Raw genomic sequence first — 25604 nt, 5'->3', positions numbered from 1 at the left:
ATAAGACAGTGTACACAGATCAATCTAGCAACTAGAATTACAATATATAAAACAATATCAGTCCACTTCAGCTACCTGCTCCATAGCAGTGGCCAATATGGAATCCAGCTCGTCACGGATGCCGAATAGAATAGCAGCTTCAGTGGTAACCAGCCAGCGTTGAGGAGTACTGTCAACCTTCATACGGCATATGTACTTTTTGAATTTTTCACGAATCTCCGCAATCGAGCAGTGAGGCCTCTTCTCCTTAAAGTCAGCAATCAAAGTCTCCTTCTTCGTATGCGTGGCATGGCATGACTTGAGGAACTCCTGGACATCCTCCTTGGTCATAATGATGTTGTGACCACGCATGTTAGTTATAAACTCGGAGATTGGGTTTTGGGTATAACCCTCATAACCAAAGCCGTAGTCAGATGGAACGATCGACATGCCATTTTTGCGCGCCTCTTCAATGCTGGAGCAGTATTCCACATTCTGAGGCACGCCGTCAACAATCCAATGCCAATTGCGGTTCATGCAGAATACCTTCACCACCTCGCAAAGGTTTTGTGTATGTTTCTGAGGACCCTGCTGAGGGTTGTCCTGGACGATCCAGTCATGCTCCTCGTCATCGTCTTCCTCCTCCTCACTTCCACTCTCGTCGACGTCGTCAACGTCATACTGCTCAAACCATTCCTCGTCACTGTCGAGGAAGTAGTCCATAGCAGGTTCTATCGATAGTGGTGACAGGGGGTTGACCAAAGGGGATTCACGGGTTATAACCAAACGCATAGATGGGCGCTTCCATTCATTGTCCGACATGTGGAATACACGTATGCCCCTGGAAACACGTAAAGCAGGGTCGCCATATATAGTATCCTTCACGTTATTAACCACATCATCCACAATGAAAGTCCTCGAAATACGCTCTGGTGTAGCAGTAGATTCAACTAAAGCGCCTTCTTCGGACGTGGGTTGCACCGCTTGAGTAGATGCGTCAACGTAAAACCGCCTGTTGGTATCTACGTAAGTGAAATACCGCTTCCAAGCTTCACGATGCGATTCGCATAAGCGCTTGAAATCATTGAACCGAGGATACTTAGTAGCAGTTGCATCTTCATGCTTTGGACTTGATGCAGAAATGCTTCGTGACCTGGTAGTTCGAGTTGCAGAGGTTGGCGTTGTGTCCTCTGTAGTGACAGTATCAACAGGAGTGGTGTCACCAGAGTGTGGCAAAGCATCGTCCGTGTTATCACCAATTATATCAATACCAGCCCTACGCACATGAGGCGCTGATGTTATCAGTTCTTTAATCTGCGACATCTGGTCGCTAGTGGCACCCATATCATCCAAGTCCTCCATACTGGGCACGGCGTAGATAGTACATGGGTCACTCGAACGTTCTACGGGCGAAGTAGCCTCAACAGACTTTGATGATAATACATGGGTAGTAGCAGAGGTATCACCACCAGTGGAAGGTGATGGTTTAAGCCACTTGAGCAGCATGTTAGGTGACTTGTTCTTTGCAACTGGACTTGGTTTGGCACCAGAGCGCGATACTGCCTTGTCACCAGAAGTTGCTTTAGATGACCGAGAATCACGTACGTGAGGCTGTTTGTTGAATAGAGTAGATATTGTCGGCTTGGTCTCAGAGACTTTACGCTTAGATGCTAAACGCTCCTGACGCTCCTTCTCCAGAAGCATCTTCTTATAGATGATCCCCAACTGCTCATTGGCCGACATTCGATCTATGGCATTACCCTCCAACAATGCATTCTTCAATGCAACAAGCGTGCGATACCTACGAGATACTAAATTGCGCGATTCTCGAGCTGCCATTACACGATCACGCAAAACAGGTGGGAACACATCTAAATCAGGTGATTCCCAAACCCACAAGCACTCGGGCTTATTGGATTCCAACCTCTCCGATGCCACCGAACCCGCGAAAGGTTCGCCCAGGTTCTTACGCATCAACATCAAAGGTACCATCTCATCTAACTTTGAGTCAATATTCAAGAATTCACTATACTTCGCCATCTGAGTGCGTAACCTAGTTAACAAACTGGATATGTTAAGTGACGAACCCTCGGCAAAAGCACGAACAAAGGCTTTTAACCTGTTGTCAATACCAAGCTCGTCAACACTGTCACGATCCTTGACATATTGCCAAACTGTGTTACAATCATCGTCATTGCCAATGATGCTAGTGTCCTGTATCTGTTTATGAGCACATATTCACACCTACCGATATACCACAGGAAAGAAGCTGCGATATCTCACTCTCAGTGTCACATAGAGATTGCTGGTCTTCCTCGCTTAATTGCACTTTGCTCCCAGAGGAATCGGTATTAACATCACCCATTGTTATACACAAGGTCAGCTGATGGATTTGCAAACAACGGAATAAATAGTTAGACAACTATGCCAATGTATACACCCTGGTATGAGGCAGACAATCAGAATTGTGTGTATAAAAAGGTTACTAATATAATCTATATTAATAAATTACCATAGACACACCGGGTATTTGAATACATTACTCGTAACTAACGCCCATAAGGCATGGAATGTGAATCCGTTACCTGAATAAGGCATCCATTAACACTACGAGTCTATATTAATCAATTGGTCTAGGTGTTCACTTGATATACATTGTATTTATAAAAGCGCTTTACCACACTTTCACGGCACAACATACTAGGAATCCTTCTACGTTCCAACCGTGGCACTAACCTGACATACACAAACACGTTTCACTATTGTACACATTTTAATACTAAAAATGACATAGGGTCGTGCGCCAATTGTAATACACCTGGTATAATATACCAGGTCATCGCTACAACCAATACGCATCATTAACATGAAATAATGGCTAACGACCAGGACCAAGAGGACGTCGAACTGACGTCCGAACGTTTCGATGAGCTTGATTTAGATCATAGAGCCAAACGCGTGTTGAAGGATAAGGGTTACACATACCTTACACATGTACAGAGTAAAGTGTTGCCGCTGGCACTCAGTGGCAAGAATCTTATCATACAGTCGCCAACGGGTTCGGGGAAAACTCTGTGTTTCCTTCTACCAGCAGTAAAGTTGCTTTACGATGAAGGTTACTATGGAGAGTTGCCGTCTGATGCATCACTACTGGGATGCATATGCCTAGCATCTACCAGGGAGCTTGCAACGCAAAGTGCCATACAGATGGATGACCTTTGTAAACCATTGGGTATAAGAGCAGGGTGCTGTATCGGCGGTATACGCGACAAGTTTGATAAAGGTAATGCACGCAAGCTGCAAATATTAACTGGTACACCGGGCCGTGTACTGGCGTTGCTCTCGAATCAATCGATTAGTGATACTGGTAATGTTAAGTTATTGGTACTTGATGAAGCTGATCGGCTGCTGGATAGTGGTTTCAGAAACGACATACTGGATATAATGGGATATATGCCACCCAGTACACAAATATTACTATTCTCGGCTACAATTAAGTCGTCTCTAAAAAACTTGTGTGATAGTTTGCTTCAAGGGAAAGAATATGAGTTCGTCTGCCTAGGTTCAGATGCAGCTTTACTATCAGCCGACAAGCTACGACAGGAATATATATTGGTTCCGATGAGTCTCAAACTGCCTGCACTTTTCCATCTACTGAGCAAGAATCAAAACAAACGCTTTATAGTATTCCTAGCAACGTGTAAGCACGTTAGACTGGTTTTCGAGGTATTCAAAAGACTGATCCCTGCAGTGCCAATGACGGAGTGGCATGGTAAACAAAGTCAACTTAAACGAAATGAACAGTTCACTCGATTTGCAGCAAAGCAAAATAATGGATGTATTTTTACTACTGATGTAGGATCACGTGGAGTTGACTTCCCAGCAGTGGATTACGTAGTACAGCTGGATATACCAGACTCTGTCAACACATATACGCATCGCGTGGGCCGTACCGGTAGGTTGACCGTGGAAGGAACGCGCAGCTTTGGTATCGCATTCTCTATAATTAGTGAAAATGAAGCATCATTCGTGGAACAACTCAAAACATCTGGAGTGAAGTTGCACAACCTAACGAAATTGCTATTGCCGTTCCTACAACGCAAGGAAAACTATGTCCTACAAAAACTACAGGCCTTAATGGCAAAGGAAGCCTGGATTAAGGAAATCGCACAACGCGCTGTTATATCATATATGCGCTATCTATCCACGCGTAAATCTGTTACACTCTCCGGTGCTGAACTCGTTGAATCTGTGCAGCAAATGGCATTAGCCAGCGGATTGCCATCAGCACCCCAAATAACTGTAAATGACAATACTAGCGAAAAGCCTTCGAAGCTCTCGAAGCTAAAGGAAAAGATAAAAGCCAAGAAACAGCTGTCTAATGAAACAAAGGTGGACATCGCAAGTGAGTCTGATGTCAGTAGTACTGTCGTGGATTCGGATGAATCGTCCGATGAATCTGACGCTGACACGGATAATATACTCACACGTGTTGGAACTGATGCAGTGGATGACGACCTGAAACATTACATAGAACAAAAGGCAACAGAGGATAACGAAGATGTAAAGCTGAAAGCCAACCTAGCATCAACAAGGAAGAAATTCCGATTAAATAGGCATGGTGTTGCTAAACTACGTGGTGTGGAAACAATCAAACAAACTGAACAGAAGCATGTGGTGTTTGAGGCAGACTCAGATGAAGAAGTTGAGGATGAGCGATATCAAGATGAGGTACCTACACTAGTAGATATATCAACAGAGAAGAAGGCATATATGGAACGACTGAACGCACAGTTAAAGGAGACTGCAGCACACGATCAAGAATGGGAAGCTCGGCGCAGAGCAATAAAGCGTGCCAAGAAGCTTAACAAACCACTGCCGATATAATTATCTGTTAATCGTTGCATATAATAGTAACTAGTAATTATTAGGCCTAACGAAACACCGATTTCAAAGCACATAGCAGTGTAATGCGACCGAACCCCGTGATTTGATAAGTGCTAGAAACTAAAACACTATAAAAACGAAATAAAACAGATAATAATTAAAATTGATGTACTAAAAGCAACTGAGCCGAAATGATTACCAATAAAACCGGCAGTCAGTATTATACCACATTATCGATGAAGAACAAAGAATGTTATCCTTATATAAAGAGTAAAATAAACAACGTGGTACACTATTTTATGCACCATCAGCGATCATCTAATCCAAAACACTATCACCATCAACCATTGAAGAACAATCGAACCCAGGCTCAGGTGGAGTGAGACCCGGCCTCAACTTCCATTCACTTGTAGCAGTAAAACCACGCTGCTGATACAAAGCATCCAGAGCGGATCTACACATTTTAGTGAGTCCCTCCTCATCCAAATACTGCTTCCAAGGGTTCTTGTGCATACGAATGAGGTGCATTATATGCGCCTGTTGCAGGTTACGACTGCGAGAGCATTTAGTAGTCTTCGCACATAGACGACAAACTACACTGCTAGCAGCAGAACGACGTTCAGAAACCATAACATAGGTCCAAGCGATGCGCGCCCAGTTGGCCTTCTGAGCACTCTTAGTGCTGTTCAGAGGTGATCGGGCCTTGCGCGTAGCAGTGCCAATCTGAGCTATAGCAATAGAGCTCTTTGGATCAACACGATAGTCAACAACCGACCCATCAACGTTTTGACGCACAAGCTCACAGTAGTTGCGAACAGCTTCACGCTGCTCCTTGAGTAACTGAAAACGCTCAACAGGCGTAGAGTTACGAATCTTCATAGCAATGGCCATCCACATGGCCTCATGCTCACCGAAGCGTTTCACGTTGAAGTTCTTACTCAAACGCTTGCCGTTCTCCCACCAGCGGCAACGCCAACTGCAGTGACCTCTGTTGAGATCACGCCAGACGCAATGAATCGGGTGGTTTTTGTCAAGTGAGTATTTACCACTGGATTCCTTGTCTGGTAAATACTGGACGTTGGCCGCTATCTCGTCAGCAATCTCCACAACCATAGCATCGTTCACTAAAGGGTCCTGGTCGCCACAAGCGGAAAATACATCGTCAAAGTTGGACACACAGTAACCAGGGTAACCGCTAAACCCAGCACTTTGGCGAGGGTAGCAGTCAGAAGGTGATACTGCGTATCGGTCGTAGTCGTATCCATAACCAAGATCAAATCCATCTTCAACGACTTCGGGGTTGGGGCAGTGTTCCAAGTTAGGAGTAGTTGCCGCAGTACTGCATTCAGTAAAAGTACGAGCATCGTCATCGGGATCCCCCTTGACGCTGCTTAATGCCGGTACGGTACTCGATCCAGGTGTTTGATAGTACATCTGCCCAGTAGGAGGGCAGTATGTCATCTCCATAGGATGGTACATCATGCCACCGGAGTAGTCGGGCATTTGTCCAACATGAGAGTCGACGTAACCATGATGGTCATCCGGTACCATCTGGTAACAGGTGACGTTCATGTAGTCAACCGCTGTACCCATGTAAGGGTCATCATAATATTGAGTGTATTGAGGAGAAGGCAGGTAACCGTGACATTGTAGACCTGCACTCATATCACCAGGGTAATATCCCATGTAGTTCTCAGAATAGGGAATAACGTGAGTAGGCACTTCCTGTGCAACGTGTTCGGGCTGAGCAGTCAGTGACATCGTACAGCCAATAAGACCTTATCCCTCTTTGGGCTAAATAAAGGTAAATAAGTAAGTTAAAATTTTAAAGAAGGGTGCTTTGCCCTCCTTAAAGCAGTTTTGATCGTGTTGATAGAAATATAACGCCACTTTGGATGCGCTATATTTCCCTTCGAGTGAATATTTACTACCTGCGACGGAGCGCCCCCGATGGTGGGGGTCTAAATATTATTGCCCAATAGACGAGCTGTGGTAACGCGAGACCCAAGATTTACTGAATTTAAGACGTGAATGATTGTGATGTCATGTAGCTAATGTAACCCTAGAAGATACTATCGTATCCGGTAAAATCACTATTACCACTTTCTACCTATGTAGACGCGTACGCCATCTGCACCGCACGGGTTGCAGATTCCATGGACACCACTATCTTCGTTATTAGAATTGTCTTGGCGATAACCTGTAAAGCAGGCCACTGGAATACATCTATTTAGAATGTTGAATAGACCGGCAAGGCCATGAATTGTTGATTCGTTGATAATTACCCGTGTCTACCAAAGACGCAATCTTTAAATTATAGATGTCGTAGAGACATTTTGAAGAATCACTTAACAAAGCATCTAATGAGCTTTAGCTGTTGTTTAACTCTGAATCTGTCTAGTACAATAATGAAACCCACGTCTCAGACGTTTTTGGGTGTATTTTACATGTCGCTAATTCAGGCATTATGCACCGCATAATGCATTGCAAAAAAGCGTTACACAGTTGTCGAAAATGTTTTCATACTATTGGTTCTCTAAAAATAATTTGTGTTTTCCTGTTGACAATATGATACTGACTCACGTACACTATTATATGGCAATCCTTATAATAGCAGGTTTAACGTGCAATTGAAATTTTGTGTCCTTAATGTGCACGCTGATCAAGTATCAATATGGCCATTTTATTAACACGTAGCCAATACTACGGATTGTATAGTCTTTTATGAGTTACTCAAGTGTACCAAACTGGATTTAGTGTCTAGGCGTTCACCATCGATTTGTACATAAATAAGACTTATATACTATTGAACGCGATTAATAGTGCTGAGTTACTCAATCACTATATCAACAAGTTACTATCTTAATCATAAAAGACAACATGGAAGCAATACCCGGAAAATACATACCAGGTGAAAATACACAGAAGAACGTTGTGAAACCTTTGCGTTAAAGTGTTACCATTAATCAAGATAAATGATTACATCGATTTACTTGAAAATATACTAAATGCCAAAGTGGCTATACATGAATCAAATAGTAAAAAATGTTGAGACTTTGCATCAGGCAATGTGCACTTGTGCGCGCATAGAACGCGACGGTGTTCGATAATGCCTCGAATGTAACACAAAATACTAAATTTAGCAACATTTTAACCACTGTTTTTAATTACAAAGGTAAGGTATTATAGGACTCAGCATTAACCGTTCGTAACCATTATTAAACACAGCGGTACATTCAAATGATTATTGGAGCCACCGTTCCCAGGTACCGATATCGTTGAATTTACCGCCTTGTGGCATCTAAATGGTTGCACCCTAGTGTGTGTTTGGTGTAATTCATCTCCATGCCAATTGCGATTGTGCTGTGTTGTAGGGTGTCACTCATACATGGCTACGCTTTAGCATCCTTGTGTATATATTACACGGTTTCTATATTTTAATAACCGTTGGTATTTTATAAGTGTGCTAACGCTTATTTATCATTCTTCATCTCATATAGCACAGCGTGTTGTCAAGATGCCGATGTGTTGCTCGAAGAAGGCCGCACAGCGCCAAAAGGAATATGAAGAGGAGGTTCGTATGCGCAAATTGGAAGAAGCCGCTCGTCTAGAGCAGGAGCAGCGCGAACGTGACGAGGCCCGTAAAGCTGAGATCGAACGCATAATGCAAGAAGAGAAACAGGCTGAACTCATGAAAAAGAAGGCTGAAGAGGATAAGGCCGAGCAAGAACGTCTAGCCCAGGAGCAGCGTATGGCCGAAGAACAAGCTGAAAAGGAGCGTTTAGCTGCGGAAGAAGCCATGAACACTAGTATGAGCCGTGGTATGTCTCTTTCCGAGCCACAGCAGCCAATGTGCAAGATGCCAAGTGGTAAGTTTAAATAGGAATTGTTAACCGTTTGTAGTAGGTGCTCCCAGCTCAGCCTCGGTCTCCGTATATGAGGAACCAATGCAGAATCAGAACACATTCGAAATGAACACTTACACTCCATTCGACATGAGCACCGTTGATCAGACTGCTCGCTACGTTGCTACCAAGTGTGGATGCTCAATGAAGCCTGAACACCAACCTTTGGAGTGTACCGTTTGTCAGGGAATTGACCTCTCAGATGCACCACTGATTGCTTAATGTACTGGAATATCGTATGTACAATCATTGCAAAATAGCGGTTATCAGCACACTATATACACCGCAATGCGAAATCGGCGGTGGATGTACAATTATTACCTATTTCTTACTTGTAACACAATGTAATATTAACTTCCATGTCTAATGCTAATGTAGCACGTACATCACTATTTGCATAACGAGGGGGAACCGTTTTTACGGTTCAACATATCTACCTGCTTGCTGAAAAATGTACGCTCGATGTCTAAAAGGACATTTCCATTATGCTTGAAATGCTGTAACATATTCATGTTATAGTTGTGCACCTACCTCTGATTCCACATATGATTGTATAGCAGCAATTAGCTGATCACGTCCAATAACAGGATCTATGTATGCCAGACTGTTTGGTGATCCACCATCTTTATCGAAATTGTTCAAGTATGGCGATTCAGTTATCATGTTTGGAGAGATCCTGATAGGAGTCGAATTTAGATGGTTGTTGCCATTTGATAGTGTTCCAGGTGTATTATTTTCTAGTGTATGAGATAGTTTTGATGCATTACTAGGTCTAGGAGTGCTTGAGCCAGCGATAGTAGATACGCTATTCATAAGAACATTATCAGCTATACTAGAGCTATTCGTTGTCGAAAGCGTATCGTCATCGCATAAATCACTTATATGAAGTGATTTACCAAGCTTTCGATCATCAGAATAATACACATCAAGCTCAACCGCATGTTGGCCGGGAGACCACATCATGAATTCACGAGGGTCAATCATATTACAGTATAAAGTAAATTACATGTCTACATGGTGGCGTACAATGGTCAGTTGAAGTGGAATTTTCCACAAAAACTACGCTGCGACAAGGAATAAGATCTACAAAGGCATCTCCACCTCATTAGCGCATGATACTAGCAGCTCCATGAATTGATCCATATCCATCATAGGAACGTCATTGGTACCCTCAATGCTGAGTTAGTATGTTACCAAAAATGCAAAGACTTACCCATCAGCGGATACTGCAGCCGTACTCCGTTCATCGTCCGCATCGACGAAGTCAAATGAATATCCCTTCCCAGAAACATTACAAACGTCCTTTTTGGGACTGAAGATCTCACCGTTATCATTGAACGATTGGTTAGTCTCTAATACTTGATTCTTGCGAATGAACTCTTCCATTTCAGACTTGATAGCCGATATGGGTATGCGATGGACAGACTCGCCATGAGAATCCGTGAGGTCAGGTTCATAAATAGGCTGTAAAACCTGCATAGCAGCATTCACAGCTCTGTATACTCGAGCTGACAAATATGATAGTTGTGCTATAGGACCATCAGGATGCTGCTTAATCGAAGAAACACATGTTTGGCGTATTATGTTGGCTGGAGAGTCTGATACAGATGGTATGAAAACATCCATCGTGTCTACCTATAATCATGTAGGAATATGAATGAACTTAGACTTTACATTCTAATAGGTAGGCGTTATTTTGCGCCAGTCTAAAGATTTGTATAACAGAAAGCCAGGTATACACACCGCTCCTAAAGCACTAATGGGGGCCGGCAGCCTCGAAATTTATTGCCTACCGATCTCCTGCGACCGCAGTTCACCATCTCAAGGCCGGGGCAATCTACTATGGTAGCACAGGCTTAACTGTTGTTACACCTGTACGTGCCTCAGACCTTGATCTCGATGGTAGCACCGTGAAGGTTAAAGGGCAAGGTTATTAAGCAGCTATAGGATCCCGCAATGCTTTCGAATGAGTATATCATATCTAAAACACTCGATGCTCTACTAGGGATGTTATTGTTATTTTATAATTACTAAGCAATGGACTTCTACGTCAGCAGCTTGGCCGCGCGGATTCCATGCACGCGACTACATCGTCAAGTGCAGGATCCACGTGGAAGATGTATCGCAGCTTATGCAGTCAGTGATGATGGACGTCTGGCTGTAATGGCAACGTATCCTCGTGATCACATTGTATTAGAACGCTCAGTTAACGTCCTTTTCAGAGATGGAAAGTGTATTCGATCCTCTAATTATCACAAGGCAGTGCAACGACAAAGACGTATAACGGAACTTTACAACGAATTGGAATATAATGTCGACCAATATATAAATCACTCGTTACAATGTGACAACCTGGGTCCAATCGTTTCGGCAGTGGCGATGTCTACACCAAGCTTAACCAACATCATCAAACATAATAAGGCAGATCCTTTGCCGGAGCCTTATCCGCTGATACCATGTGCAGCAATTATTTACGATACGATGTACTTCAACCCAGTGGAGGAGTTTATTTATGGCTACAGACTAAATGGAGCGTATATTCGGAAATATATACAGGATGTGGATATATCCATTGGAAAGTTCAAACCTGATATACTACCCCCGTTAGTCAGAAAATCTATCGCTCATAAGTGCATATTCAAGCCTAATAGGATAAACTTCGCCTGCTCAGATACACTTCTTGTCATGTCATCAATAGAAGACGGTGCTAAGGTATTTTCTTTCAACACGGATTATGTGGAGCTCATCTGTCATTTCAGACCCATACTTCGTAACGATATCCGCATGGATCGGTTTCACGTTCTTAGTTGTCATATCGCCCTTGCCGACCTGCAAAGGTCGAAAAACAATATGCCTTCCATTTTTGTTAGTGATGAGGTTACATGCCAGTATTGTAAAGCAATGGTGACAAAGGATGTGGAACTGTGTGAAGATGAAATTATGCCATATACAGTTGTCCTCGACTGTATTATGTCGTTGTCAGGCCAACCGCCCGTACGCGCAGTTGTACACTCGCATTGGCCAAGTGGAGAGACTTATATACATAATGCGTGCCACTTATGTGCACCTGTTGACCCTTGGGGTGTACAGCAGGATTACATCATAATGCCGATACAAAGTAGAATTACTGGCACCACGGAATATAATGTAGTCGAACAGTTGCAGAACTATTGGTCTCTGGAACCATATATGCACGATGAAACAAGATTCCTGTTTCAAGCTGAGAAGCCAGTGGATTGTAATCATGGAGACAGTCTGCTGGACACGCCAGTAGAATCCTTGGATCACCTTGAACAAATTACTTTAATCGCAGTGTATACACCAAATGGAAGAATCGGTATATTTGATGACGATTGCAATCTTATTGCGCATACATTTTTGCCTATTCATGAGGAATATTGCAACGCTATGGATGTAAACCGCAATGGAACCATGTTATGCCTGATTGGAGGCACATCAGTGTACGTCTTTCGACTGAGGGTATCACGTGAAACAAATGGCGAATTGACGGGTTCGATTGAATTCCATATGCAATTTCCACCTGTGGTCGGAGTAGGACGCAGGGAAGAAGTCGTATCCGCATGCTTCGGTAAAGATACAGGTAGTAGATGGCTTTACGCTTCAGTAGTAAGAGGAACGCTGGAAGCAGTAATGTACGTTGTGGATGTGATGCCTATCAAAGGGAGGGATCCAGTCAAACGAGTTTTAAATATGAATTCATCGGTCTTCCCCTGCATCACCCAAATGGTATCACTAGAATCCAGTCTACTGGTAATGCCACGACACCAAAGGTACCTTATACAGCTAACTCAGGAACACTTGGACAACACCGATGATACATTCTCACGCCAATTTTGTCATTTCCCCGTTCTGGACACTAATAAGGAAGTGCTGATGCTTAATGGTCCCGTTCCCGAAATGGAAAAGAGACCTCCCCCTCGTTATGATATTCTGCTTCTGGAACGGGATCGTGAGATCCAATTAACAAATCGCATAAGTAACCGTCTGAATATAGCTCGTTGGCTAGATGCTCTCTACCAATACAACGCACTCTGCATGTACAAAGGAAGGGATGCCGTGGTCAGCGTAGATGTTCACGAGGGATTGTTACCATCATTAAGGCGCGTGCCACAGCAGTACCCGTTCGGATACGATACGAAGAGATTTTACAATTCATTGCTAGGATTGGAATTCACAGGCAGCCCTAGCTTGATGAGGGCGCAGTGTTATGAATGGGTAAGGGAAGCATTGTCGCGAACAGGGTTCGCCAACCCAATGTACGCATTAGATATTGTGTATGACGACAAGTTGCCGATGGTGGATTACATATGCGCTAAAGTATGCATAGCGCAGTGGGAGAACCCAGCGGATGTAGTCTTCAGTCTGAGAACTAACGACTTCCTATACCTACAGCTATGCAACTTCGCACGTATTGCGCAGCGCATGGATCTGCAAACTGAATCGCAAGGCGTGGTAACACCCGAGAAAACCATGCTATATAAGAAAATCAGTGAAATAATACCGCGATTGATGGGCGAAGAACCCGAGTTACCAATGCCACAGAGTCGCGCTGCACTTGAAAGGGATGCCTTTGAACTGATGCGCCAACAACTCGTACCCGAGCTTATGAGCATCCCAGAGCATAAGCTAAAGAAGATCATAAGAGATAGGCTTTACAGGTTAAGGAAGAAACTATCAATGGTAGAACGTTACAAGCGTGAACACGAACTTAACGATGTACGTCCAGAATTCTCCTTGGAGGAAATCATGCGTAACGATTGCAGACTTCCAATATTCCGTGAGTCAGCAGAGGCACATGATATCCTTTTGTGTGAATTTGCCATGCGTGTGCGCATGAAGGTACTGTCGGCATTTTATAAGGCCCAGAAGGAAGGCGCCCCCGACTTAGAAGACATCGACATCCCTGTATAAGACATTTGTAATTTTGCTTATAATCTCTAACCTAGTAATAATGAGTACTGACGATATTGACGCCATCTCTGCCGAGGTATTCTTACACGCGTCAACCTTCATTCCGATTAGGCAATTCGCTTCGCAAGAGCGCGTAATCGTGTATCTATCTCTGCAGAAGTGTTTGGTGCGTATAATAATCCTGATCTTTTCGTAGCGCCAGTAAGTCTCCAGACCACTGTAGTTCAATAATTCAGGTCCATGAGAAGACGCCAGAACAAGCCACACGCATCAAGGAAACTGTGCTAAAATGCTTCCTGTTTTCTTCTGTTGACGCCAAGGATATTGATACCCTTGTGAAGGCGTTTGAATCAAGTGACGTTAGGTAATACGACCGGTATAATGATACACACTCTTCAGTGCGGGGACCAAGGTTATCCAGCAAGGAGATCCCGGTGACAAGCTTTATTTGATTGAATCAGGTACTGCACGCTTTACTAAGACATCGGTATGTTCCTGTACATCTACATGCTCAGTTATTACAGGCCGCAACAGAGCAAGTTCACGACCTAGGTACGGCCGGTGAGGGTGGATGCTTCGGAGAGCTGGCATTAATGTGAGTTGTAAAATACAATCGAAACGTGATTTTGGTATACGAGTTGTTGATACAAGTTTATGTTGATGTGCCATATGGCATATTTTGGCATCTGTGTTGGCATTCTGAAACCTATCAATAGAGCCCATATATAATACCTTATGCTAATGTTATTCAGGTACAATGCTCCAAGAGCTTGTTCCGTGGTTGCTGAAACCGACATGAAACTATGGAGTCTTGATCGCTCTACCTTCAATCACATTGTGAGGAATGCCGTAATCAAGAAGCGTGAGAAATACGATAGCTTGTTGCAAAGTGTAGCTTTATTGAGCAATTTGGATCCTTATGATCGCTGTCGTTTGGCCGATGCACTTACTGAGAAAACGTTTGTTGATGAGGATATCATCGTAGAAGGAGACAAAGGAACAAGCGTGTTCATGATACTCGAAGGAAATGCTGAAGCTTATTGCCAAGGCAAATTGGTTAAATCATACTCAGAAGGTATTTATTATGAAAAGTGCTTACATAGTTTGTAGGTGGCTACTTCGGGGAAATTGCCCTGATTGCACAGACTCCAAGGGCAAGCACAGTCAAGGCTAAGGGCAAGTGTGTAGTAGCAGAGTTGGAACGTGAGAGCTGTGTTACTTTGCTGGGACCAATGGAGGAATGCTTCCGTGACAATCTCAAGGAGTACCAAAAGGTATTGGCAGAGCTCAACATTGAAAACAAGAACCTAGAGTCAGTCAAAATCTAAACTTATTAAACTAATGACATATGTATACTACATTGATGATATACACCGTGTGTATGCTCATAAGGTGAATATAGCGACAGTGATGTTACCTACTATGGCAACATGTTTACCTGGAAGTGTGCCATCCACATAGCCGTGGACTACAGGAATTGTAACTTGTCTAGTGTATTCGCCTTCTCTTCCAAAGTTCTTTTGGTGCTATCCTTTTCAAACTCAGCAAAGTTCTCGACAAAATTATCGTCCTTCTCTTCAGGCGCTTTGGCCTTAACAGAGGTTTCTACATCATCTGCGTTTGTTTGAGGCAGTAAGCTGTGCTGGCGATATTTGTCGCTGTAGTTGTGATAAGCATCGCTGATCAAATCAATCATGTTCAGCGCCATGCCTGCATTGTTAAGAATCTTCTCCCGACCTTCAGGGGTTATAGCTGTCTTAACGTCATCTGTGTTAATACCAATAGTCGAGCAAACTTTGAGAAATCTTTCATCAAGTACAAATGGAGCCATGGTTTCTGTAGTTACAGAGACCTCGTTTGTAGAAGGAGGGGCTTCCACATCTGTTTGCGCAGTGCCTGATTCCAAAGCACCGTCTAAAACTGGCATAAACTCCGATACCGGGTAGCCCTGCATCAGCAAGAAAGCAAAGAATGGCAGCTCCAGGAGCACGAGAACAGTATTAAACTCTTCAGCCGCATGTTGTTCCATTGTAGTGAACCATGATAAAATGCAGCCCTGGTAAAATGTGAAAACAACCATCATCTTAAGGGATATGCACTTTATCAAGCAGTTAGCATTAGCTAAGCCGGGGTGGTTTCTAGTGGCAACGTAGAAAAGACCTAACGCATACAGCGCAAGATATACGCTCACGTTAATAGATAGCCAATTGATCAGACGTACGATAAGGCTATCCTCGATACCAATCATACGGTATATTATAGATAGGATAGCTAAAGAAGGCCTGATGAAGGCATACTGCATAGTGCCCATCCTACATCGTTTTACGAAACCAACGTTAAGCGGTATGTCGTCCGATAGTGAAAACGCTTTAATCCTATTAATGGGCCAAAAGTGCTTTATAACAGCAGGGTCCCGAGTTATCACTTCACCGCAGTTGCTTTCACCGCCGCAGTATTCCATCATAAGACACAAAAAGGAATGGATTAACAGACCTTCCCAAATGTTGCGCATCATTTCCAAAATGTCGACAAAGCGAGGGAACAAATATAACAAAAATGTCAAGATGCCATATATAGGCATAAAAACGATTATCCTCACGACATATGATTGGAGGCGATGGTTATTATAATGCAGCAGGTGTTGTAGCAGTAAATAGACTGACATCCCGACGCTGATTGACATGGTGGTCCACAACAGAACCAAACAGCCCAGGGAATCCATGAATCCCTGCAGCGTCATGGTGTCAGCGCTAACACTAAAAATGTGTTGCCTGTAAGCGCGATATACGCGACTTCAATATTGCTTCACACATCCGTCAAGCAATAAAACATGAATATAGTTAACATAAAGGTTGCATATTAATTCTTCACGGCTATACCATGATCAATGTGTAAACCGCACATGAACATTGATGGCTAATGTGTAAGCCTGGATTCCCCATACTTTGGGCAATAAATCGATTTACATACTCCTTATATATAGAACAACGTTACAGTGCATGCTAGTGATGCTAAGAAAGAACAGTTTACCACCCCTAGGGTAGACAGCATTGTCCATGAACATATAGTCACATAAATGACGTTGTTGACAATATTGTTATTAAATATCTGACTAAATTGGACTGGTTGGATGCTATACGTAGTAACGGATAGTAAATTTGCTTGCTTTGAGATGTTCGAAATGTATTTAATGTTCAAACCAATTGGTGATGAGTTATGTATTTTTTGAATCATCTTAATGGTTGTTAATCTTGGTGATCAAAAATCCTCTTTGGATTTTTATTATCAACAAAACGCAACTTAGAAGGTTGCAATATTAGAAAAGGTAATACCATTGTCAACAAGCGGTTCAAGGAAAGTAATATACCTACCACGTATCAAGTAGTTCATGTGAGCTGATTGTGTATTTTACAAATACAAATGAAATTTGTCGATGCCTCTTTTAACAAGAATTAAGGGGACATCGAGAAAGGACTTTGTGGTGCATTGCTGAGGTATTTGGAATTACTATAAACAATGGTCTATCTTACTGTATATAGAGCTATGTGGGCAAGGTTGCCCAGAAGTAGCGTTATACATAAGGAGCCTATGTTACTACACCTCTATGCTGGAATAAATCATCAACAACAAGAAGGCTCTTCCATCACAAACAATTTGGAATCTGACAATGATTTTAAAACGATTCTCAAGGAACATGGGATTAGCTGCTACATACAGAATGTTAGCCACATACATCCAAATATATTAACTAAACTTGATGTTAAAACTGTACCTATAGTGTTGGGTGTTTTTAACGGCGAGAAAATAGGAGAATATACACCATCTAGTACTGTTTCATGCGCCATTAACTTGTGTAAGAAGATTGCGGACGCTAAATTGAATTATGAAAACAAGTGTCAATCTGAACATAAATCTACCCAAGCAGAAATTGATGCTATTATCGCAGGCAAGTCAAAATCTGAGGCGTTATCGGAGCTTACAAAGTTTGAATCTAGCAATATACATCGATTGGAATTTGATGACGTTCTTAGAAAGTTACTGGCACAAACAAGGTTAAGATTATGTTGGGGTGGTGATACTGATACTTGTAGTCAGCCGCCAGACCTCAACGTACTTCGCGATCACATAAGATTTGTAGATGAAATATTGGCGGAATTTACCGTGGTTGCCGCAGAGGGCATAATTGCCTCCCAACCAGTGGTTAAAGGTAGTACCGCATACAAAAGATCCGCTATATCCCGTCCATTAAAGTTTAATGACCATAGAGATGGAGATCATGTTTTGAAAGAATATAATAAAGTCGATAATCTCAATGTTATTCAACCCGTGTTCCATAGCAACCAAGACAGCCCATCGCATCAATCTAAATGTTACGAACTTCACCAAAAACTGGTAGATTTTGCAAAAGAATACGTCTATGCAACTGACTATCTGCATGGAGGTTATATTACTGAGGCATTGGCAAGATTGGTCAAGATCCACATAATGCAAAATATTGGGGTACTGCTCTTTTTGGAAGGAAGTGAACAAGAGGCCATCCAAGAAGTTACAAGTGCTTATGAAGATTTAGTTCATTTGCTCAAATGCGATCAAATCGATATTTCAACATTTCAAAAGCATCATGTTGGGAGGATTCTAGAATTGATGTTCACGGCAATGCCGTGGGATGACCCAGCGGTGTTGATAGCTAGAGCTACTCTGGAAACAATTGACGGTCCCCGTCTTTTAAATCGCATACCCGAAAGAACTAGACCTTTGGGAGGACCCGTCTCTAAGAGGCGTGGATTTGGTGGCCGTTACTCATGGCAAGGACCAGATTACCGTCCGAAAAAATACCGTCCACGTGAGCCTGATCAGTATCTAAATGAATGGAGGTATCAGGCTGATGCCAATTTGCCTACGTGGTAAATTCTGAGATACATAGTTTCGTATAAATTCATAGCCCAATATATACAACATGGTACATTTTATCTACATTATGTTAGCTATACATCTATACTGTATATATGTTATTAATCCAATAACTATGACTATAACGCTTGTCTCATAGTAGTACACGAGCTTGTCCCTGGATCAATTCCATATTGCATGGTGATGTAAGGGAACATTCAACATTTCCGGGTTCAGCGCAAATAGCTGCATTGGCACAAGATTGATAGGCCATATCTGTATTGAAATTTATGTCATTAAACACTCCATTGATTTTTGTTATTTTCTCTGTGAGATGTCTTATCTGTTGTTCCAACTCTACGATCTTGTTGTTCTTGTTGGCGATCACTTTGTTCAACGTATTCTCTTTTACCTTTATACTCACAAGTAAGCGTTTACTACGTGTTACCTCACTCAAAAATGCTGCCTGGCGTTCTGTTTCACGTTTCTTTAGTTCCGACTCTAAGTTGTTCAACATCTTCTCACGTTGATTAGTTTCCCACACTACCGTGTTTAACTTCTCACATATATCTTTCAATTGTTTTAATAAATCGCTTTTACGCTTCGTTAGCTCGTTTATTTCGTTACGAGATCGAGAAAGTTCATTGACCAGTTCTAGAATCTTTGAGTCCTTTTCCCCAATAAGATTGTTTAATCGTTCTATCTGTGATTGTAGCACTCCGAGTTCCTTCTGTACATCTTTCTTCATTCTTGACATATCTTTATCTTTCTGGTTCAGTAGATCCTTTGCCTCGGACAAACTGACTTCACAGCCATGTAGTGCTTTTTCCAAGTATGCTATTCGGAACTCTCTTGATAATGCTCTTTCTGAAGCTTCCAATGCACTTTGACGTACCTTATCTAACGCTTCGAATGTTTCTTGATACTTCTGCTCCAATGCTTTATTCTCTCTAATGAGCTTATCCATGTCTTCATCATAGTTACACTCATATGATGCCTCATTGACGCACGTGGCAGCCCCAACGGTATGTTGATCATTAGCAGCATTACTATTCATATTCATCTGTACCTTGTCAACTATTTTCCTGTTAACCATCACTTTATACAGCAAAGAGCTGCTATCTGTTGAATCGCTTCGCTCCATTCTTAAAATATATATTGATGCTACGTAGCACCACTGCTTGTGGCAAATACTCTTAGTGTCACTTCTTGCGCACAAAGACGCAAATGCATTCACACAACCATAGATATAATGATGAATAGTTATATGAATACGTTTGTTATATCTCTATAAAATGAATTATGATGAGCACCACTGAACTACTGATAGACAACCATGGAAAGAGAGAACAGAAGAATATCTGGAGGGAGTTTTGATTCTACATAACAGCTATGTGTACATATCAACTAAGGGAGCATGGCATTAAAAGGATATCCGCCATGTACAACATTTCCCACGAAGCCAGTAATACGTTTAATCTTACTACCCGGTATAATGCATATTGATTCGCTGATGATGACGTGATTGATGGAGTTATTCAATATGTTACAGATGAATTTCATTGCGTTATAGCAACGTATTCGTCGATGAATACGGTTGAGAAAAAGAGACTTTTCTCTACTGCATGTTCAGTGTCAAAGGTAGTAATCGGTAGTAGACTTTAGAACAATTAGGTGATAAAAACGCTAACGATAAACATTAAGGCAAAGTTCAATCGTCTATAACTTCTTCTTCATCTTCGCTATCTTCTTGTCGCAGAAGGTCCCCGATCATCTTGCCAATAGCCGAAGGCTCATTGTCAAGGGCGATATCATCGGGATGTATTTTGAAATCAAGTGCATCATTTGCCATATTGACCATAAATTCTACACGGGTACTTTTGTCACAGCCGAAATAGCTGTCCGACATAGCGGTGACCAATACTGAGTGCATACCTACGTTTTCCGCCAAAACCGATATTTTCTCGGTGATCACACGTCCACGAGAAGTACAAGTGCTGAATGCCAATATTTTATCGTCGTTCTCACCATAATTAATCATTACAAGCCATTCTTCGTACTTAACCCATGGGAAGTGAGGGGCATGTACTGGGCCAACGACAGTGCAATTCTCCGGCATATTTAGCCGGGTAATGTTTACTTCGAATGTGATGACGTCTCCAACGCATATGTCATTAGCGTCGTTAACGTATACATCAACTTTGAGGTCAATCTGTGGGAAATATTCACAGAATGCTGTCACATCGCTGAGTTGACTTTCGGTCATTCCCACTAAGCCACGTTTGGCGTCCAGGGGCAATGCAACATATTCGCCAAATGTCTTTCCACCGGCTTTGCTGCGCTGAATGTGTCCGACACATTCGTCGTCTATGTGCGGTACTTGCAAAAAGGCGTCACGTTTCCCGGTGATACCCTGAATGAGACATCGTCTAAAGTCGATGATTGATTTGGCAGTGAGTAGCCAACGACGGCACAAAGCAACATCTAACATACACTGTGTCAACAAGACGCTGTATTTTAATATTTCCGCTTTAACAGCTTGAAGCTTAGGCGATAGATGTTCACGTCGATTCATGTGACACAGTAATATGATAAAGTTACGTAACGCTTCCTTTGTCACATTCTTGCGCTTGACATCACCAGCATCATGAACAAATTTACGTAATAGCTCTTCATCATCGGACGTGGCAGGAGTTGAAGCACATTCGGTGGAGCACGCATAAATCTCTGGTAGAGCCTTTTGCCGCGTCCCCTCGGAGATGGTATAGTAAATTAGTTGCAAAGTCTCCAGACGGACACCGATAGATGTGTAAAGCTTTTGTTTGCGATAGAAGTACAAGAATATACCAGGAATGACGACGAGGAGCACCAGAAAAAACAGTGATAGTATGAGCACCTGGTTGTCTACATCGACCAAAAACCTTGGAAGACCGATACCAACTTTCATCATTCCTGGCCCATCAGGGTTACCGTAACGCTCGTAATTTTGTCTGAATTTATCATTTGTCAACGTTTTGTACGCCTTCGTGATCATAATAAAATGAGCAGCGGCTTCTGGGTCATTTGGGTTACGATCTGGGTGGAACCTCAAGGACATATGACGGTATGCCTTTTGTATTTCCTTCTTCGTTGCACCTACGCTGAGGCCGAGAAACTCGAAAGGATCAAACTTCTTAATGTTCTTTGAGGTGTCAATGCCTAAAAAGATTGTACAAACAATATCTAAACGCACCTTTAATCAAGTAGAACAATAGGTACCAGAAAAAAGCGAGTAGCAATATTTGTAGTATTCTTCTAGTGTTCATATAGTCTTCCAACTTGAACCTGCGGCTCCTTTCGCGTTCTCTGCGTGTACGGCATTCCGAACATTGGCAGTGAAAACACGGAGATGATTTGTGTTCGACATGACTATCTCTGAGTTTGTACTTTTTGTCCACAGAATTGCGCCTCGGAGCGCTCCAGTGGTATATACAGTATATAGTAATAGGAATCAGGAAGCATGAAAGAAATCCGCTGGTAAAAACGCGCGACGCGAAGTCATCGTAGGACAACAAAGGGTCCGTACGGCTAGCGCGCGTGAAAGTGTCGTGAAATTGCGACATTGCTCGTATTTTTACGGCAACGTCGACCTAGAAATGTAACGGCCTGTCACCGTAGGTTGTTGCATCAGCGCCTATATGAGCCCTACTACGGGGCGGCACATCACGTGTTCGGCAGTGAGACTTTGTAACAATGTGATACGCGCACCTATTTATGCAAATATGATACTGTAAATATACACCAATGGTTTATTGTTCAAGATTATATTATTATAGATACATGTGCACACTTTAGGGGACGTAAAGGAGTATGTGTTTGACTCCACCAACTGACAATGAACCAGTTGTTCAACACACGAATTTGTTAATACATATTTCAAGAGATTGCATTTTCGAGATCATATATCTTTTAATAGAGGCAACATTCCCTCTGTGTTGGTGTAGCGTAGCATCATGGTTTCCATTTGTGTTTACTATCCCATCGATCGACATATTTAGTCATATCCATGGATATCCCACTTATGGGCAACTACACTGTTGTATTAACAGATTGGAATATTCCATGTTGCCTCCAATAAGTATTTAGATTTTATTTTACCGTCTTCCACGAAGGGCTTCCATAAGGTCATTAAGTCTCAATCGCTGGCAACCACATTTACCACTCTTTTTCTGTCCATTTTGTTCTTTATTTTTACGCAATAGACTTGCGGATCCAGCTTGACTAAATTCATTGGTCCTCCGTGGTATCTTTGGTGGTTCTTCAGGTTGTTCTATGGACAAGGATATGGCTGGCCCAGGGTGTGCTGGGATATTGGGTTTTGCTGGCTCGTTTTGAGCGGCTAATTCAGGCATCATCTTCATGAGAGTAGCTCCAGCCTGGTTAACGTGATTTTCTTCAACAGTTTGTTGTATCCTAAGTGGTTCATGCTCTTCATTGCCCTTGTTGTCTAATTTATTAATACCAGTTTCGGCAGTATTGTTCATCACAGAACTTGATTTTCCTGCTTCATTTATGTCAATACGTAGTTCGGGTACCACGGGAGGGGATTCCTCCATTTTGGGTTTCTCCAGTTGCTTTGCCTCGTTAACTAGTTGAACCTTTGGCTCTAAGGGACGACTTTGAATGGGTTTTACACCTTCTTCATTCCCCCTTGGCGTACCTGCTGGAGTTATTACTTTCACCTGATCCGCAGCTAGCGAGTATGGTTTGAACCTGTCGTCCATATATGCAGGAGTGTCGTATTGCTCCCAGAAGCAACCGTGGGATTTGTATATAACATCAGCCATGAGCACATACAAGTTTTCATCATTGTACGTCAATGTTTGGAAGCGGTTTTGGTGGTATACAGCGTGGAAGCAATTTTCCTGTGAGCGGAACTCTGCCTTGATCATTTGTAATCCCTTCTCTGTAACTCTATTTGGGTATTTCTTCATGAACGCATCCGCAGCAGTAGCCTCAGCGTCCTCAAAACGAACACCTTCCATTTGCTGACCTCTTCCGTGTAGCATCATGTGGTAGCGCAGGTCGTCGAAAGTAAAGTTCTCAATACTCTTGTAACGAGTACCAGCAATGCAACCGTGGAACAAATTGATTGACAAAAGGCCCAGCAATTTCATCATATCTTGATTTATAGATACAGTCATAGCATTTAGAGGGCATTCAATTTTAGTGCCCTTTTCCATACTGCGTAAAGTCTCGATTGTCTAACACATATAAAAGATAAGAACAAAACACTAACCCATTCAGATTCGACGCGTTTAACCAATGGTGCCACTAGGTTTATAATTTCCTGCAACGTAATAGTTTCTGTGCCTTGGTTAACCTGTATCTTGCGCCTAAGGAACAAGACATTCGCAACACAGACAAGAAGAGAGTCCTTCGCATCATTGTAGAGTATGAAGGGGGTTACACGTGAAAAGTGGCGCAGCCACTTGACGTTAAACGTCTTGTTGTTATCGGTCGACATGATTTAGGAAACGTAAAACGATAGGGCCCCTCAAGGAACGACACGTGCGACAATCGTTACAATGTTCTGTTATTGTACAGTTGAGTTGTATTAACACATACCAAATACAAAACTCAGAGATTAAATGTACTATAAATGTGTCAATTTATACGTCAAATCTAAAAGCGGCATGTGGGAGCCAGACACCTGACATGAAGTGTGATGACTGTGGTTGTGTCCAGCAGTAATGCGTACACATTAGCCTCGCATGCGACATTTTAAATATTTTATTCTATGGCTTGGACGCGTTGGCAGCATAAAGTCCTAGAAAGTCTCGTAAAGAGTTCCTGCGCTGTGGATTCCAATGAGTTGAACCACATACGAGACTGCGTAGCTAATTCCTGTGATATAGCTGCAGAGGGATTTAAACGTGATCTAATCCACTTTTCGGTGTAGAACCAGTAAACCCTGAATGGATCTTCATTTGTAGTTACAACGTCCAAGTTTGGCACATCGTCCAATCTAGTTTCACACCGTGAAACAAATTTGGCATTTGGTACAACTGGCATGGGCTTAGCTACTACAGTTTCTTCAACAGTGAAACTGCGAATGATCTCGCGCCATGCTTCTGGGCCTCTGGAAACGATAGAGCTCGTACGTGTAAGAAGTGCCACAATTCTGTCACCACTGGCATCACCGCAGTAGCTCAATAGCGCACTGAAGTTAAGTAGCCTGAATAAGTTCACGACGTTGGAATCGTATTCACTCCACTTATCGAAGGCCTCATTGATGGTATCCACAAACCACATTCCAGTTGGCAATGTAGGCATATCATTATGACCGCGATCCTCGACTACTCTAAATTCGGTGTTATCGATGACTTGGCCCTCGGTACAGTCACCCAATCCTAAACAGCCACGAACTATAGGTTGGCATGTCTGACACTCGGTTGGCACAGCAAGGCAATTCTGAACAATGGATGGTACCATTTCACGTGCACACTTGAGTGCGACATCTTGATCAGACATAAGCTGTTCTATGCGGTTCCTGCAATAGTCTTGTAAAGCTGTGAAATCTTGAGAAAAGCTACGACGATCCTCAATGGCCGCTACTTCGGCATCTCTAAGATACAAAGCCAAAACATCATCATCCTCTGGAGGTAATGACTCCACGGTTGTTCTATTAGTTTCCAATGGTTCCTGGATTTCTGCCTCAATTTCGGGTGCGCGTTCATCGGAGACAACTATACTCAATTCATCTTTTGCCTCATATCTTTCTTCAACAGGCTCATTTGGTACCTTGTTACTTTCATTATTTTTTAATTCCACACTGACATATCCTGGAGTTTCTTGAGCCATTTCATCAGTAGTGATTTCAGTTTCTGACTCGTCGACTACAATCTCTCCTGCCGGGTGCGTTCCACCCGAAGCAGAATCTTTAACACGACGGCGCGATTTACACATTGGTAATTTCATTCCCGCTATTAAATGTGCGAGCATTATACTCGATGTGTTTGTATGTGTAAG

General features: G+C 42.6%; 14 protein-coding genes across 14 annotated transcripts; 5 read left to right on the top strand and 9 right to left on the bottom strand.

Annotated features, from left to right (window-relative positions):
- Positions 1 to 12: 12 nt before the first annotated feature.
- On the bottom strand, positions 13 to 2564 carry BBOV_II005500 (Chromatin assembly factor 1 subunit A family protein). Its single transcript, XM_001610019.2, has 2 exons — positions 2228 to 2564; positions 13 to 2193 (listed from the first exon to the last, which is right to left on the bottom strand). Exons 1-2 carry the CDS (start codon positions 2342 to 2344, stop codon positions 58 to 60), a joined length of 2253 nt encoding a protein of 750 aa, XP_001610069.1. The 5' UTR covers positions 2345 to 2564; the 3' UTR covers positions 13 to 57.
- Positions 2565 to 2810: 246 nt separating this feature from the next.
- BBOV_II005490 (DEAD/DEAH box helicase family protein) lies at positions 2811 to 4882 on the top strand. Its single transcript, XM_001610018.1, has one exon. It carries the CDS (start codon positions 2854 to 2856, stop codon positions 4864 to 4866), a length of 2013 nt encoding a protein of 670 aa, XP_001610068.1. The 5' UTR covers positions 2811 to 2853; the 3' UTR covers positions 4867 to 4882.
- Positions 4883 to 5009: 127 nt separating this feature from the next.
- BBOV_II005480 (AP2 domain family protein) lies at positions 5010 to 6772 on the bottom strand. The gene has a single exon (XM_001610017.1). The coding sequence runs from the start codon at positions 6625 to 6627 to the stop codon at positions 5185 to 5187; it is 1443 nt and encodes a 480-aa protein (XP_001610067.1). The 5' UTR covers positions 6628 to 6772; the 3' UTR covers positions 5010 to 5184.
- A 1177-nt stretch (positions 6773 to 7949) lies between these two features.
- Positions 7950 to 9155, top strand: BBOV_II005470 (gliding-associated protein 45). The gene is made up of 3 exons (XM_001610016.2): positions 7950 to 8041; positions 8372 to 8735; positions 8770 to 9155. Exons 2-3 carry the CDS (start codon positions 8384 to 8386, stop codon positions 8991 to 8993), a joined length of 576 nt encoding a protein of 191 aa, XP_001610066.1. The 5' UTR covers positions 7950 to 8041; positions 8372 to 8383; the 3' UTR covers positions 8994 to 9155.
- BBOV_II005460 (uncharacterized protein) lies at positions 9121 to 9780 on the bottom strand. The gene is made up of 2 exons (XM_001610015.2): positions 9303 to 9780; positions 9121 to 9268 (listed from the first exon to the last, which is right to left on the bottom strand). Exons 1-2 carry the CDS (start codon positions 9753 to 9755, stop codon positions 9161 to 9163), a joined length of 561 nt encoding a protein of 186 aa, XP_001610065.1. The 5' UTR covers positions 9756 to 9780; the 3' UTR covers positions 9121 to 9160.
- A 44-nt stretch (positions 9781 to 9824) lies between these two features.
- On the bottom strand, positions 9825 to 10477 carry BBOV_II005450 (uncharacterized protein). Its single transcript, XM_001610014.2, has 2 exons — positions 9985 to 10477; positions 9825 to 9948 (listed from the first exon to the last, which is right to left on the bottom strand). Exons 1-2 carry the CDS (start codon positions 10395 to 10397, stop codon positions 9855 to 9857), a joined length of 507 nt encoding a protein of 168 aa, XP_001610064.1. The 5' UTR covers positions 10398 to 10477; the 3' UTR covers positions 9825 to 9854.
- Positions 10478 to 10687: 210 nt separating this feature from the next.
- BBOV_II005440 (uncharacterized protein) lies at positions 10688 to 13733 on the top strand. The gene has a single exon (XM_001610013.2). It carries the CDS (start codon positions 10809 to 10811, stop codon positions 13701 to 13703), a length of 2895 nt encoding a protein of 964 aa, XP_001610063.2. The 5' UTR covers positions 10688 to 10808; the 3' UTR covers positions 13704 to 13733.
- On the top strand, positions 13719 to 15066 carry BBOV_II005430 (cAMP-dependent protein kinase regulatory subunit family protein). The gene is made up of 7 exons (XM_001610012.2): positions 13719 to 13779; positions 13815 to 13904; positions 13940 to 14067; positions 14103 to 14190; positions 14228 to 14298; positions 14456 to 14778; positions 14814 to 15066. The coding sequence occupies exons 1-7, from the start codon at positions 13744 to 13746 to the stop codon at positions 15029 to 15031; spliced, it is 954 nt and encodes a 317-aa protein (XP_001610062.1). The 5' UTR covers positions 13719 to 13743; the 3' UTR covers positions 15032 to 15066.
- A 75-nt stretch (positions 15067 to 15141) lies between these two features.
- On the bottom strand, positions 15142 to 16559 carry BBOV_II005420 (Organic solute transporter Ostalpha family protein). The gene has a single exon (XM_001610011.2). The coding sequence runs from the start codon at positions 16441 to 16443 to the stop codon at positions 15172 to 15174; it is 1272 nt and encodes a 423-aa protein (XP_001610061.1). The 5' UTR covers positions 16444 to 16559; the 3' UTR covers positions 15142 to 15171.
- A 432-nt stretch (positions 16560 to 16991) lies between these two features.
- Positions 16992 to 18671, top strand: BBOV_II005410 (uncharacterized protein). Its single transcript, XM_001610010.2, has one exon. The coding sequence runs from the start codon at positions 17220 to 17222 to the stop codon at positions 18609 to 18611; it is 1392 nt and encodes a 463-aa protein (XP_001610060.2). The 5' UTR covers positions 16992 to 17219; the 3' UTR covers positions 18612 to 18671.
- A 56-nt stretch (positions 18672 to 18727) lies between these two features.
- BBOV_II005400 (uncharacterized protein) lies at positions 18728 to 19752 on the bottom strand. The gene has a single exon (XM_001610009.2). It carries the CDS (start codon positions 19735 to 19737, stop codon positions 18748 to 18750), a length of 990 nt encoding a protein of 329 aa, XP_001610059.1. The 5' UTR covers positions 19738 to 19752; the 3' UTR covers positions 18728 to 18747.
- Positions 19753 to 20279: 527 nt separating this feature from the next.
- Positions 20280 to 22240, bottom strand: BBOV_II005390 (Sec63 Brl domain family protein). The gene is made up of 2 exons (XM_001610008.2): positions 21826 to 22240; positions 20280 to 21791 (listed from the first exon to the last, which is right to left on the bottom strand). Exons 1-2 carry the CDS (start codon positions 22193 to 22195, stop codon positions 20305 to 20307), a joined length of 1857 nt encoding a protein of 618 aa, XP_001610058.1. The 5' UTR covers positions 22196 to 22240; the 3' UTR covers positions 20280 to 20304.
- A 149-nt stretch (positions 22241 to 22389) lies between these two features.
- BBOV_II005380 (ubiquitin carboxyl-terminal hydrolase family protein) lies at positions 22390 to 24219 on the bottom strand. Its single transcript, XM_001610007.2, has 2 exons — positions 23872 to 24219; positions 22390 to 23836 (listed from the first exon to the last, which is right to left on the bottom strand). The coding sequence occupies exons 1-2, from the start codon at positions 24097 to 24099 to the stop codon at positions 22727 to 22729; spliced, it is 1338 nt and encodes a 445-aa protein (XP_001610057.1). The 5' UTR covers positions 24100 to 24219; the 3' UTR covers positions 22390 to 22726.
- An 86-nt stretch (positions 24220 to 24305) lies between these two features.
- BBOV_II005370 (uncharacterized protein) lies at positions 24306 to 25603 on the bottom strand. Its single transcript, XM_001610006.2, has one exon. It carries the CDS (start codon positions 25575 to 25577, stop codon positions 24366 to 24368), a length of 1212 nt encoding a protein of 403 aa, XP_001610056.2. The 5' UTR covers positions 25578 to 25603; the 3' UTR covers positions 24306 to 24365.
- Position 25604: the final 1 nt, after the last annotated feature.

This window comes from Babesia bovis, chromosome 2 (assembly GCF_000165395.2).
Source record: "Babesia bovis T2Bo chromosome 2, whole genome shotgun sequence".
NCBI lineage: Eukaryota > Apicomplexa > Aconoidasida > Piroplasmida > Babesiidae > Babesia > Babesia bovis.
Note: the sequence above shows the minus strand (reverse complement) of the source record. Positions and strands in the feature narration are given on the sequence as shown.